Here is a 15,670-nt window from a genome sequence, read left to right on the forward strand (position 1 = left end):
GGGGGTCAATATTTGTGAATTAATTGACTCTAATATGACCCTCCACTGGCATATCACTGATGAAGAAAATTTTTACTTCTTGTACTCCATAACATTTCACAATTGACGTGCCTCGTACCTGCCTAACTTTCATAGAACTTTTCAGAATTCTGTCAGAAAGGCGAAAATTGGATATGAACTCGGCGTAGATCCATCAATAAAAATTAAACAAATAAATTTAGCCAGTTAGTGTGTACTGTGTAATTAAAAAAACTAAGGCACGCAGTTGGCTAGTTCCCCGGTGCGAAAAAAATATTCACTACGAGTTGCTGAGAGGGTACTCACCTTCAGACTCCCAAAATGTACCCTTTTTGTAAAATCTACATCTAAGTACACAAAGCTTAAATTATGAAGACTTCTATTAAAACTTTGTATTGATAAAATAAACGCACACATTCGTTCAGCTTAAATCAATATCGTGCAATTGTTTCTCTTCCGATTTATTAGCTGCCATTTCATTCATCTCGACGTCACCACTTTCTTGCTCAGGTTCAGATTCGGAATTTTCAAGGGCCAAGTTATTGTAAGAAATCGTCGGTTCCTCCGGGACATGCAGCTCCGGCTGCAAAATCAAATCGAAATACATAATTATAATATAGTATAGTTATTAAGAGAAAGAATAAACTGAGCCCTACCAATAATTCATCGAGTGGAACACGAGAAAAATGGGTGAACGGGGTTAAAATTCAATAATTCATAACAAAATGTTTTGGAATTCCGGGCTAATTTCGACACCTTTGTCAACCGGGAGAAAGCAGTCAAATAGCTAAAATTAGCAAAAAATATAAACCAAAGATTCCCCATTGTTGATATAGCAGATGAGAGGATACTCTTAGTTTTAACCCGAATGATGTTGTTATGTGGTTTATACACAGTTATTGTACAACTTCACGTAAATTGTAGAAGGGTTGTAGTACAAATTATCACAAATTCTTGTGGCTATTTTTTATTGAAGCCATCTGGATCAAATCAAAGTCATTAGATTTTATTATTTAAATTACACCCCCTTACTCATTTTGACTGACACAAATTGAGCTGAGTGTCAGGGACGCGAATGGACTCGCAATCACCATTGATACTTAAATTTGCGTACCTCTGATTGTTCCTCACTCCCAGAGGCAGTCTGCAGGAGGGAAGAGAGAGGGTTGCGGAAAGATTTCCTGAACGTAGGCTGAACTTCATACCGTAGCTCAACCTCACCTGTTACATTTTCAAACCTGACGAAATTTGAGAGGTTCGACGATCTGAATAGTTGAATGAAGTTTCTGGAGGACAGAAAAAAGTCAAATAAAGGTAATCAAATTAATACATATTAGTTTTTCTAGTTCCACTAAGCTCTTGCCAATTTCCTCCGAGCAGCTTTCTTGTTGGGCAAAACTTTTCTACGGTGACACACACAAAAAAACTGACTTTTTTACAGAATGGAACAACATGTTGCAAATTTTTCAAAATTCACGATTATAATGAGTCAAAATTCAAAACGCCTCATTTTGTACGCAATGTATTTTCTGCAACGGACATAAAGGGTTTACCCAAACTGGAAACATTTAGCTAAAAAGTGTTCAGTCACGAGGAGCGTCATCGTCTACAATCTAGACCCTCTGGAACCCCCCCCCCTCATTTTCTCTCTCTCTCTCTTCGGCCACGCTACTGAAAATAGAAGTATGCCCATCCTGAAGTAACTAAAAATGTCTTTAAAACAGTTCGAAAACAAAATATATACGATACTCACATGTTAGAATCGTACACGATGAAACAAATGTAACCAACAATGACTAGTAGCACTATCATCAGGAAAGATTTAAAAGTAGTAAAGATCGCTTCGGGGTCGTACGGATCGCCTGCCAGCGAAAGTCGTGCGAGGGATAATCCTAGGGACTGATCTGAAAGCGAGAGATTCGAGAGTAATTCTATTTCAAATAATCTTTCTAAAGCAAGGGCTTTATCATTTTCATATGCGGGACAAACCTCATGGGAGAAAACCGTTCATAATCTTGCTTAATGCATTATAAACTCGTGGGACATTCCTAGGTGTTTCTTGGAAAAATGAGTTCAAGAAAAAGTATTTAAAGGTCTTATTCTTCGTCGTTCCTGAAACAGCTCCTTTCTTTAGGCCACAAATGGTTTTATGGTGGTTATATTATTTTTATGGTGGTCTTGTGATTAAAGTTGGTTTAAGGAAATTCTTGACATCTTATCCTGAGAAATTGGCCTACATTTTGCAATTAGGAACAATAAATTCTGGCTCAGTGTAAAAACAACGTATGAACCATTAGTTCCCTTATGCATATACGTGTTTTTTCGAGTAATATTCAACAGAATTGTTTTGGTAAAAAAGCATTACAAGAAATAGCGATGATTTGCCTCCTGCCAAAAATAGGTAAGTATGGAAGGAAAAATTATTTGATTTTGATGAACTTTGAGATGGAGGTGCAAACCTGCTTTCAGATTCCAGTAACCTGCGACATAATTTCTTTGGCGTTTTTTATTTTTGCGGAGGCTAGTCATTATAATCTTTCACAAGGATCGATTTCCTAGGTTATACTGTAGAATTTGACTCGAGAGTCGTTAAAATTATATTCTTTTTAAGGAATGTTGTAAAAGATGTACTTAAACCTCTTTTTATCACAATGTGAATTATCTAGAGCCCGCCACCCTAGGATACGAGCTGTTAATGGGACGACTAAGAACACAGTCCTCAGTTTCTGCACCTATGTTTTTTCCCCTTCCTCATCTTCTTCTTTTTTAATATAAAAAAAGGCTCATTAACTTTATCTTGAAAATTTCTTCGCTTTTGGGAATATGACTCTTGAAAGATTCCAGGCCATTATATAGCTTTATTATCCTTTTAAACGATTAATTTCCAAACATTGCAGGTATCTTAAAGTATCAAGATGCTTTCCCAAATATTACGAAAGATATTTTTTCAAATATCGAAGACCTTACTCTACGTTGCAAAATTGAGGCACTGGACGCGAAAAGGGCACTTTTTGGAACAAGGGTTTTAAGAAAACAGCATTTTGAAAGCTCTAAGTCATTTTACACAAGCTTCAGTTTAATATAACAGTGTCATAAGAAAATACGTGACACTGTTATATTAAACTTAAGCCTATAAAAATGACCTTGAACTTTCGAATGCTGTTCTCTCAAAACTCGTCTTTCCGAGAAGTGCCCTTTTTGCATCCAGTGCCTTAATTGTAGGTTTAAAATTGAAGAAATTACCGTTTAAGATCTGGCTTTTTAGATGGTGTAGTGCATCGGTGATCACGCCTTTGTAAGGACCCTTCTCTACCAACACAGCTTGGATGGTGTTATGGTCTGTTTTTCCAGAGTGGTAGAACAGATCGACTCCTTTCTGATTTTTGACGAGACTCAGAAACGATTCCAAAATTATATCCAGTTCCGACATTTTAAACTTCAGTGGGTCATAGTTAAATTCTAAAACGGCTCCTGCAACAGAATTTCGCTGAAGTAATGAGATCACATAATTTGGGGTTGGGTATAATGCTGGTGGGTTTCATTCGAAAAATGGCAATCTAGGGAAGGTAATAATGCTAACCCGCTAACATGAAAAGAAACAAGTATACCCACAAATCTTCTTTTTTTAAAACTATCTTCGTAATGGCAAGAAATGGGTCTGTTGCATAACAGGGTGTTCACCCTAACATTCATCGATAGTCATTATGCAAATTATTTACTCAACAAGTTACTCCTCAATCGACATTCGGCGTATTATAGCAAACGGACGTGTTTCTGCCAAACAGAATTGTGTGCATTATGACGTGAACCCTGTTATGCATATATTCTTACGGGTCTCAGGGCTCATTTCTTATTGCACATAGTTCCGTTTGGCAGAAATACGTCCAAATTATCTGCGACCTTAACTTTTCCCGCAAGTAATTATATTGCTCACATTGTTGATGCTGAGTCTCATAAATTATTACCTCTGACTTTAATCTACAAATCTGTACAGATTAATGTTCGAAACTAATAGGTTAGTTGCGCTGGTCATAGAAACACGATTAGCTGAAAATAATAAGATCTGCCCAAATCGCAACTTTCTACGTTCAATATTAACTGAGATATCACCCTTTGAAAAGCCAGGTTTTTGACGTCATCCACCGCGGTGGTGACACCCTTGGTTTCTTCCACCTTACTTTCATCCGAGTTTCACGGTGAGTAACCAGTGCAAATGCGTGTTTCTCTGATTGATGAAGCAAGGTGGAAGAAGCCAAGGATGTCACTACCACGGTGGATGACGTCAAAAACCTGACTTTTCAAAGGGCGATATCTCGATTAATATTGAACGTAGATAGTTGCGGTTTGGATGGATCTCATTAATTTTAGCTTATCTACAAGAATCAAGAATCAAAACACGATTCTGTAACTAGCGCAACTGACCCATTTATATCCCTACCGCAAATATCGCAGCAATGTCCAGCAGGTCTGACAGGATCTCGGCAGTGTGGAACGTTGCACAACCACGTAGAAAATGCATTGCAAGATAGCTGCATGAGCCTTTCAGTACCACAAGAACAGCCTGTGGGATTCTGACATCCCTGCCCGGTGATTGTAGGCACTACCATGTCGTTATGACTAGTAGAAGTGAGGAGGAATTGAGATTGGCCTATCGGTGATTCGCCTATGAATGACCTCAGTTCCTGTGAACTCAGCTCCTGATTTAGAGAATAAAACGTTTAAATGCAATTAACTAACGAAATGCCCCAAGGGAATCAAAAAATGTAAAAGCTACATTAATGTATCAACGAGGTATTATACTTGTTGACGCCGCTTTCATACGACTATTTGTTGCTCTGTGACGCTCAACCGTCACACTGCCGTGCTAAGGGAGAACGTCGTATGAGCCTTCAAGCGTTGCCAGGCTTCCTTTGATAAAATACTAATTTATTGAGAAAGCCATGAATATTTTTCTTCCAATTTTTCACACAGTATTTTTCGCAGTTTAATCCAGAATATCTAAAAATTTTTAAGGAAAAATACGCATGACTTCCTTCAAAAATAAACATTTTATCGGAGGAAATTTGGCAACGCTCGAATGTTCATACGGCGTCTTTCCTTAGCACAGCTGCACAGTACTCTATCCATCCAAAGGACCCCCTTTGATAAAGCGTCAAAAACAAGGACGTTTTATTTTAATCATAAAAATCAATTCTGAAAATGTTTTCAATTATGTTTGGGACATCTTGTGCAATCTTTCTAATCGGACTCATTTAGACTGCGTTCAGCAGAAAGAAACCAAGCTTCAGCAGCTATTGCCACATTTAACTGGGCGATTTAATTTTTTACAACAGAGCATTTGTACGGATTCCCTTGAAAATTGTAGGTAAGGAATCTGCTTTGTGCTATGCAGAAAATTCACTGTTTGCGCAAAAATCCGCACAACTGTTTTCATGTAAAAAAATTGAAATGCCCAATTAATTAACTTCGGCAATATCCGATGTGACTTGGTTTCTTTTTACTAAACGAGGTCCAATTGATACTTTTTTAGTGGCTAATATTAGTTTTCTTCGAAACAAGAGGAGTTGAAAACCCCAAAATTCACTTATTCAAATTTAGGACAGTTTCCTCAAAAATAATTCACATGATTTATCTCTCAATTACAAATCAATCTATAAAATTTAATTTTGACTATAATTTTACTTTTTGGAATTTATTGGCTTTGTTTTCCCCGCGAAATTGTGTGGACCCAGCACCATTTCTCCACCTTGTTACATTTAGTTCAGGCCACTTCTTAGTGGTTTTTTTTTTTTTTTCATTCTATGAATTACTGGTATATACAGACCTTATCATTATATATGAAGCTCTTGACAGTGGTGGGAATCGGAGGTAGACGCACCGCAAAAGTAGAGTTAGACGGAAAGATGACGTCATCAAAAGGACAAGGGATTCTTGCTGAATGCGGAGTTGCTTTGTTTCGCGGAAAGTACAGCCAATTGGTCGGATTCTCCCATCTCTCGTAGAAGTCACGATTGTAAATCAGTTCTGGAAATCAGCAATGGTGCTTTGAAATAACTGAAACCCTACGCAAGAGAGACTTGCAGTAATAGGTTCCGAGGTTGATCATTTATAAAACTCGACAGTAGATGCCATTTCGGAACATTCATCCTCTCAATTTCACAGTGCCCCGCTCTGCCTAACCCCGGCGAAAGTTGGAAGCAACGCAACTTTAAAAGTAAAATCAAATTAATCTACTTAATATTACAGTCCTTTTGGATTTTAAGTTCTTAGGGGCCTCCAGCGATTATTGCGGTGGAAGTTTTGTCGGGTACTTACTCAAACAAGCGATTGCCAAGTAGAGCATTTTCAAGGCCTCGGAGATGAGATTCGAGAATTGACGATTAAGTGCGGTGATCCTGGAAAATTTTAATGTACATGGTGTCCCCAAGTTAAGGCACGAGATAACAGGAGCGTGTCCTATAGATCAAGATTTTATTTTTCCCCCTTTTACAGTTTTTTTCCAGAAATGCCCCCGTCTAAGCTGTACTTGACTAGCTGCACTTGACTTTTTGAGGAAATCACTAAAGGACTACTAGGCTAAGGACTGATTCATGATGAGGGGAAAATGTTTTGTCCTGCAAGATTTAAGGGGCTCATAGATTACATGCTGTTCTTGGGAGGGGGGGGGGGTCAAGAAGGCAACGCTACGCCACTTTTTACGTATTAAAGGATAGGAACCTAATTCACAAAAGCGTTAACGTGGGCTGGAGGGGGTCAAAAATTCCGAAAAAGTGCATTCCATCACAGGGCCGGATTTACCTACTTGCCGCCCATGGGCCGCCTGTATTTTGCCGCCTCCTTCTCATTCGTATTGAAACATCAATAAAAACCATCAAGTGAACGTGCCAGCGGGGAAGGGGTGCATAAGAAGCGTTGAACACATGTTTTGGGAATGCCCTGTCAACACTAGTAGCAAAAGTTAAGTTTCGTAAACCTATCTCTGTGTGGACAAGGCCGTTCATTCATAAGAAATGAACAAAAAAATTATGAAAAAACAAACATGAATGTGGTTTAGTAATTTTAACTTCCGCCGCCGCGCCGCGCAGACCGCACCGTGTTTGGCGCAATGCGTGAAGTATTCATGCATTCTTGTAGGCGCTATCCGCTTCACGCTGACCGCAATGATGGCCGCACTGTGTTTGATGCAATATTGCGTGAAGTATTCGTGCAGTCTTGTAGGCGCTAATATATATTACATGCCAATTGCCGCGCCGAGGGCTTCTCCTTTTCATCTCAAGTCTTCGTCATCATTGCTCTCTGCGCCGCGCCGTTCCAGGCCAAATTGCGTGTTTGGTTTCTCTCTTAACTCGACCACTTAAAGATTTTGTCGCCTTTTCTCGTTTGTAATTTTTTTTGTCTAAATCCGATATTTTTATATACCTACATTTAAAAAAATTGCAAAATTTGCCGCCCTCTAGATTTGCCGCCATGGGCCGCGGCCCATGTGGCCACCCCCTTAATCCGGCCCTGTTCCATAATTCATGAACGCTCTTTGAGGCCCTCCACTGTGTCCCAGCAAATTTTGAAAAGTCCTCTTCTTCGACTGCTTATTTATTGAGTTTTATTCTGTTCAGAGCCTACAACCATCTCTAGTTGCTATTTATTGATCTGAGATACCAGGAAATGGCGATACCCCTCTAGGTTTTTCATATTTCCAGCATTTGCGTGGCGTGCTTTGCGATAAATCGATTGATCTGCCATTGAAACCTATAGAAAAGGATCGATAAGCAGGGTGTTCGCAACGAGCACCTGAATAATCGATTCTTTACCACAGCTTCATACGGGGAAATATCGATAATCGATCACTCACGCCTCGCCACTGATTTTCAGTGAATACGGCCGAGTAGAATCTTTTTCTGCAGGTCCACTAGTCACTTCTGTGAATATCAGTCACTCCTACCGGAACTCAAACTCGGAACCTATTGACGTGGAGTCATTCGCGCTGACCACCAGGCCAAACGGTCCAGCTTTTAAATTCTTAATTATCACGGGAAAATATCGAAATTTTTCATAGACCCGGCAAGCAGGGTCAAAATCTCGGATTCAATTACGCGTTGCGAGTCCTGACAAGACCCACTTTGAGCGCTGATTGTTTGGATCTGTACCTTCCAGCTCCGCGCTGGCCCGGTAGCCAAAAACCGCTTAACCCAATCGGAAACTCTACGTTTCATCCGCGGTTTTTGCCCAGCGAAGCGATGCACATCCCCTCGACCCTCCCTTGCCCCGGTGGCAACTTTTATATTCTTGCTCGTCCGCCCCACCTTTGTTACTTTGCACGGTGCAACCGCGTGTTTGCCACCCGATCCAACTTGAGTTTCCTCAAACTTCCAACTTCCCGCAAGTTTTCCAAGAGTATGAGGGCGGCTTGCCGCGAGGTGCCGCTCCTTCAGGACCATCCTCGCTCGTAGTGGAAATTGTGCGTATTGTGGGGAAATGTTGTAACGAGGCGGCAACACCGCGTCATGCTTTCAGCTATGTTTACAGTACACCGGTTGGATGAAGCGTTGAAATTGCTGCGCTGGCCCCTTAACCTCCTAAAATGCGATGTATAGGCAGGAGTAGTGCCAGAGACTTACGTTACGCTAATTCTAGATTCGAGGAATACGGATCTGGGGCCATTCATGAAATACGCAGGCCCGCCACAAGGGGGGGGATACTGGGTCCTCGGTACCGGGGCCCGGGCCCTGGAGGGGCCCGTGACGCAGGTGACAATCCCCTACGAATTCATGTGTAATCCTTGTCTCGTAAGGAAAAGTGAAAAAATGGCCCTAAAAATTCCGCAAAAGATGAGTGAAGTTTCAAATACACGCTAGGACAATATAAAATTTGTCTTACTTTTTTAGAGATTCTATCTATTTTCAAGATTTTGAGTATATGTAGAATGATATTTTGAGTAACTGCGTTTCATTTTCTTCTGTTGTCGGATGCTAAGAGGCCCCTGTCCGGGCACTCTCGACTTCAATGGCGCAACTCCCTTACCATAGACGTACAAAAGGGGAGTCCAGGGGGCCCGGCTCCCCCTAGAATTGAAAAGTATCATCTGCCCCCCTCAAAAAAATTTTTATAGATGTTTTGAATGCAACAGTTCGAAAGTATTTGGTGCTGAAAGTAAAAAAAAAACGTAATTATTCTGCAGAAATTGATGGAAAATCTCCATCATAAGAGCTTCAAAATGCGTCCAAATAGATTTAAAATTTCAAAAATTTCCCGGGGGAGGCCCCCCGGACCCCCCTCTGTGCTAGGGGCCCGGGCAAGAAATCTGGTACCAGGGCCCGAGATGGGATGTGGCGGGCCTGGAAATACGTAACGCTCTTAGGATATAGTGGGGATGAAGAGAGCATTAGGCTAATTTTTTTTGTGTGTGTGAAAGAATTGGGACCTATGGTTACACAATTGGGCGTATTTCTGCCAAACGGAACTATGTGCACTATGACGTGAGCCTTGTTACGAATGTGTTCTTGTGGGTCTCAGGGCTCATGTCCTAATGCACATTGTTCCGTCTGGCATAAATACGTCCAATCGGATTTTAATACCAGATTACATTTTGATGATCGTGTAATCAGAGCTGAGCCTGGACGCACATTTAAGGTTCAATCTCAAACATTAAAAAAAATCTTTGGACGACGGATAGAAAACAGAGAAGGAAACATTTACATAAATTCTCTCTTGGAAAAGGATCCTTGAGAGGCTTGAAAAATACGGTGCGTAAGTGCAGTTTTTGCTAATTAAACAAATACGTGTTCAAATTTTTAAAATCACATGGAGACTTTATGGCAAAAAGAGAGTTCGAACTAATTTTTGATGCTTGTAAATTGAATTTTAGTTGTAAATGTTTCGCAGAGTATATTTTAAGATTAGTTTTAGTTTAAATCATTTATTTCTCACAAAATACTGCATTCATCCGCCTTTCCCTCCGAGCCCCTCATTTAGTTGGACTGTATTTTGCAATTTGGAACTATAAATTCTCGCTCTTCTGGAAAAACACTTATGTGCATAGGGAACCTAATGGCACATACGTTGTTTTTAAACCGGGCTAAAATTTATAGTTCCAAATTGCAAAATGTAGTCCAATTTACCTTTGGATGGATCGCACGGTAAGCCGCTGAATTCGATGACGGCGTCGACTGGCATCACCAAGAAACCGAAGCTGGGCAGTACGAGCTGACAAAGAGACACCGATTTGGCTAGCATGACTTCCAGTAGCATTTGGTACGGAAACACGACCGTGTCTTCGTCGGAGGGTCGTCTCGGAGGACGCCAGTTGAGGGAATTGTTGAAATTCGTGTTCCTCGTCCAAATCTTGATTTCCGCTCCGACACCGCAAGGGAAGTACAAAACAGCTAAGAAATGAAAAATTCGATTATTATCAGCGAAATGAACGGCGTAAAGTGAAGAGAGGAGAGAGATGGTTCAGAAAAGTTTCTTAAAATTCAAACCATCGAGTCTTGTTTTATTTTACACAAATTCTGAGGAAAAATTGCCAGAATTCTCCGTAGACTGATTACGGTGAACAAATTTAAAGTTTAGTACAACATCAATCGAAAAATACCCGCAACAATTTTTTCCCATGAATTTTGGGTTGCCACTCTCAACTTATTTGATCAAGCTAAGTTGCGTGACATCTGAGTTTTTTATTATTAAAGAATTTCTTAACAGTATATATGAGTGTTAACTTCTGTGAGTTGGCAAGTTCGATTTTTTGATTATTTTTAATCGAACTGTATAATTATCAAAAGTAGGAAGCGTTACACTTAAATATGTCGTTGGAAATATCGTTGTTATTATGAAAGTAGTCAAATGAACTTTCTTTAGACATCACTATAAAGAGGAGTGTGAGACGTTCTGATGTTAAAGTTCGGGAATATAATGACAAATATTCTAAATCGATGCAGGCGGGGGGAAAAAATGTTTTTCCACGATTAAAATATGTGAAAAATCAGCACTCAAGTGCTTCAGAGGAAGAAATATGTTACAATTTTCATGCAAAACTCAGTTCAGTTGAAGACTGACATCCATTCCTTAAAAAACAGTGGAAAAACAAGGGAGAAAAACGGGAAGCAAGGCTAAAATACACAATTACTAAAAACCGAGACGTATCGACTCAAAACTGAGTCATTTTCAGAGTTTTTTTTCTCAGATCCCGGCCACCACCATATAAGGCTCAGATTTTCATCGTTCTTTTTAAATTTTTATTGTATTTCCGACTGAAAATGACTAGTTAATTTTGAGTCAAAATGTCTCGGTTTTTATTAATTGTGTATTTTAGCCTTGTTTCCCGTTTTTCCCCTTGTTTTTCCACTGTTATCATTGTCTCGGGCTGCTCTTAAAAATTTTTTCCTTAAAAAAAACTTGAAGTTTTATACAAACCCATCTCCAGTAAAGAGAGGTATCCCAAATATTTCAACAACATTGTGCACTTTGTACACCGCACACCACGTTCAAACTGAAATACCACCCGACTCTTTCACTCCCCACGATGATATTCATTGCAGACGCAAGGCTCTTTGCTGTCCCCTGGGTGTAAGATAATTGTGACGTTGTCTTGTTATCGGCTGTGGATTTCTAACGCAGGGCTCACCAACTAGGCTACGGTAGCTCATTGCCTCTTATTCTGTAGTAGGAAATGCGCTGAAGGATAAAATTATGAAAATACCTCTCAAAAAGAAAGACGTTTCTAGAATTTGACCGCGTTAAGCAGAAAGGAATCAAGCCACGTCAGTTACTGCCTTCAATTGGGCAATTCAATTTTTCACATGAAAGCGGTCGTGCGGATTTAAGTGCAAATTTCGGAGAATTTTCTGCATAGTACATTGTACTATGTAGCCTGTAGCCGCCTGTATTTTTCCGCCCTCTTATCATTTGTTTTGAAACATCAACAGATCGTATTCGACAGTGGTTCGATGTATCGGTTGGTTCAAAACAATAGAGCATAACCTCAAACAAACATTTTAGGATTTAATTTAGAAAAGCTGAGAATGAAAAAATTCCTGACGATTTCACTTTTCATTGCCATTTGGTACTGGAGAGAATAAAAATTCGATCACATATGACATATGACCCGTTACCTCATATTTCTAAATCAACTTTTGAGGCTGTGGTGTATAAATGTGGTTAAAAATTTTAACTTCCACCGCCGCCGCGCCGACCGCACTGTATTGGTGCAATTCGTGAAGTATTCATGCAGTCTTGTAGGCGCTATGCGTTTCACGCCGACCGCTACTGACCACACTGTTTGGCGCAATGCGTGAAGTATTCATGCAGTCTTGTAGGCGCTATGCGTTTCACGCCGACCGCCGCCGCGCCGCGCTGCTCCGTTCCAAGGTCAAATTGCGTGTTTGGTTTCTCTCTTAACTCGACTAATTAAAGGTGTTGTCTCTTGTATCACCGAAAGACGACAAAATTAGAAATTACTGTACTTTTACTCTGAGGAAATGAGAGATTTTGTCGCCTTTTCTCGTTTGTAATTTATTTTCTGAATCAGATTTTTTTCTCTCTCTTTTTGATACCTACATTCAAAACAATTGCAAAATTTTCCGCCCCCTACATTTTGCCGCCATGGGCCACGGCCCATGTGGCCATCCTCTTAATCCGGTCGTGTAGTACAAAGCAAATCCCTTCAAATTTTCAAAGGAATCTGCACACACGTTCTCTTGTAATAAAATTAAATGTCCCCATTTTTGGCAGTAGCTGATGTGGCTTGGCTCCTTTTTGTTAAACGCGGTCCAATTATGGGCAGACTTAACAGATTGCTCGATGAAATGTTAGAATAGAGCTATTACCCGTTCTAAGAGTAAACTAAGTAAAAATAAAGTGCATAAGTTCAGTTAGAATTTCATCTTGACACCTCAATTTCGGTCTTGGTGACCAAGATGAGGGAATACGTGATTACATGTTTTATAAAGCGCAATGATTTAGTTTTTCCCTCCTCAAAAATTTAAGTTTAGTTTAATAAACATAGAGAGATGGTTTATAAATTTTGAAAAACTTAATACATTTGCGCCTCGGTAGGATGCCGTTTTCAACAGAGCATTCGTCTTCGAAACGAGAGTGTTGTTCCGATTCACGGAGGTGAGTGACCGTGACCAAATCAGTATTCCGCTCGACAAATTACGAAGACCCACGTCTTTAATGTTCGACCGAAACGCACAAAAGATGAGTGAAAAATTCTCTATCAAGTGCAAGCGTTTTTGTTCGAACCCACGCGCGTAAAGACTTTCTTTCTCTTTCCACAATTTCTTGTCCGGGAAATAAAAAGAACATCGAAGCAGCCTTTGATAACGCAAAGCACGACTTTTCCATTTACCACTGATACTGTTTTTAGCTTTTTTTGTTCTGCAAGTATAAAATCCGGTTTAACCGCTTAGCCCCTCACATTCAAAGTTTTCACCTTCATTCGGTCACATTATTACAGCATGCGTCTCGTTAGCGTGGTAGTTGTAAGTCTGGGCATCCTCATGTCCTACGTGAGTGTGTGCTCATCCAGCCCCTGCGGCTCCTACAGCTGTTCTGCACCCGATGGATGCTCTTACAATACGAACTGTTGTAACGGCTATAGCAGCTGTGGATCCTGCTTTCCACCATGTTACAACCCTTCCACCTGCTGCACTGCTACGAACCCAAGCGTGCTCATCACCCTTAACATCCTCGGTCAAGACTATGTCATTAGCTACGGAAGTGGATCAGGTGGTGCTTGTACAGGAACCACAATTACTATACCGATTACTGGATTTAATGCTCCAGGATCTGGTGGATCCACCATTTTATAACCCTTCCACCTGCTGCATTGCTGCGGGCCCAAGCGTACTCATCACCTTTACCGGAGGTATTTTCGGTTCGGATTATGCCATTAACTACGGAAGCGGATCAGATGCATGTACAGGAACCACAATTGTAACAATACCTTTTACGGGTGCTGGACTGAGTGGTGTCAATGGTTAATCTAGGATCTATTGGTTCGTCGCCCCCAGGAAATACTCGATACTAAAACTTTGCTCGCAACAGCTGAAGGGATTACAGATCCAGGGTCTGGTGATACAGGGACCAGCCCTATTTCTGGAAGTGAACTTGAAGCTAGAATGAAAGTCAATAAAGCAGATGGAGCAAGGATATATCCTTTGATAGATACGTACAGATGCACTTGGAGCTGGTAGTACGATTAATCTCTGATCGACAGGTACGTCACCTGGGGTATTTCATTAGGAGAGAGTATGGACAATTGGACACTGGGTCTTTTATATGAAGAGCGTTATAAACCAAGAACATGAAGGCGCTTCTGGAAAAGAGGGGTCTGTTGCCAACTTTTGGAGGTTATCACGGTTTGAGTCAACACCTTCCCGTAATATTTTTCTATGATAAATATGTATATTTCTTCAAATGTGATGCACAAAATCGATTTTAATACAAAGTAAATGCAACTAAATATGTAATCTGGGTAAATTTCATGTTCATTAAATCTCATTTTGCATTATCTGCACAACACTTTTTCAATTTTTTTTAAATTTCTTATGCCTTATATGGAAATTAGATGGTTGAGCCAATAAAAACAGGGGTTTTCTTCCAACGTTCAGCCATTGGAGAACGCTCACTGCACGTGCCTTTTGAATTTAGGGCTGTCGAAATTCAGACAGCCAATCATGCATGAATCACTCGAAGCTGAAAAGCTTTTACCTCCTCCAAAATTAAAAAAAAAAAAATCAAAATATCCACACACAAAAAAAGAAGAAGAAGAAAAGAAACAAAAGAGAAGAGGTCTAAGATGTTCGTAAATGCTAAGTAATGTGGGGTGAAGACTTATTTTCTATACAAATTTAACTTTTTCGGAGGATCGAGGGAACGAGAGTCGTGATAATAACTGCACCGGCGCGACTATCTTCACGCCGAATTTTTAACTTTTCCATACCAGTCCAGTCACCTGAAAATGGGCGACCTGCCCTTAAATAATTATAAAAAAATAGGTCATCTAACTACAAATCGGTTTTCGAAAAATTTTAATTTGTATAGAAAATAAGTGTTCATAGTGCCGATAAAGTGTCAAAAATTGTGCAATATGCTACAACTTAGTGGGGTGAAGAGCCTCGTCTGGTCTAAAATTTAATACAGTATGGGGACTGCCATCTGACGGAAAAGTCTAAAGTGGCAGCTTGTTACTGTTCTCTGGTAGAGCGCGGCACTGAATAGCAACGCTTTGAACTTTGAATCCTCCTCCGTTTAACATTACTCCGAGACAACGATTCGCACCAAAAAATACAGTTGGATAAAAACGCTTGAGTGTCAATGACATTCTTGGCATAACCATACACTGCAATTTTTGAAAAAGGCGCGGTTTTGCATCGAAAACCACCAACGGCACCTACAGTGCATTAGAGCTTTCTTCATGATATATTCGGAGCTTAGCATAATTTTTTTTTATCGCTTTTTCTAGCCGCATTTAATCGCATGATTTGTGATGCAGTTAGGCACAATAGCTCTTACGGTGGAAAGATTCACAATTAAGGTAACTGTTCGTCACTAAAAAAAAATGTTGTAGCTTCTACCATACTGTGACACGGTGAACGTAGTATCAAAATAAACACCAGATTCTATGGAAGTTTTTACCATGTGATGGTAATTATTA

The 15,670-nt window shown here is 40.1% G+C and overlaps 1 protein-coding gene across 1 annotated transcript; it reads right to left on the minus strand.

The window, feature by feature from the left end:
* Positions 1–216: 216 nt before the first annotated feature.
* Positions 217–11,655, minus strand: Amnionless (amnion associated transmembrane protein). Its single transcript, XM_019045008.2, has 8 exons — positions 11,425–11,655; positions 10,134–10,397; positions 5,843–6,042; positions 4,457–4,715; positions 3,262–3,489; positions 1,772–1,922; positions 1,133–1,304; positions 217–601 (listed from the first exon to the last, which is right to left on the minus strand). The coding sequence occupies exons 1-8, from the start codon at positions 11,465–11,467 to the stop codon at positions 440–442; spliced, it is 1,479 nt and encodes a 492-aa protein (XP_018900553.2). The 5' UTR covers positions 11,468–11,655; the 3' UTR covers positions 217–439.
* Between the last annotated feature and the right edge of the window lie 4,015 nt (positions 11,656–15,670).

Source organism: Bemisia tabaci, chromosome 7 (assembly GCF_918797505.1).
Source record: "Bemisia tabaci chromosome 7, PGI_BMITA_v3".
NCBI classification, from domain to species: domain Eukaryota; kingdom Metazoa; phylum Arthropoda; class Insecta; order Hemiptera; family Aleyrodidae; genus Bemisia; species Bemisia tabaci.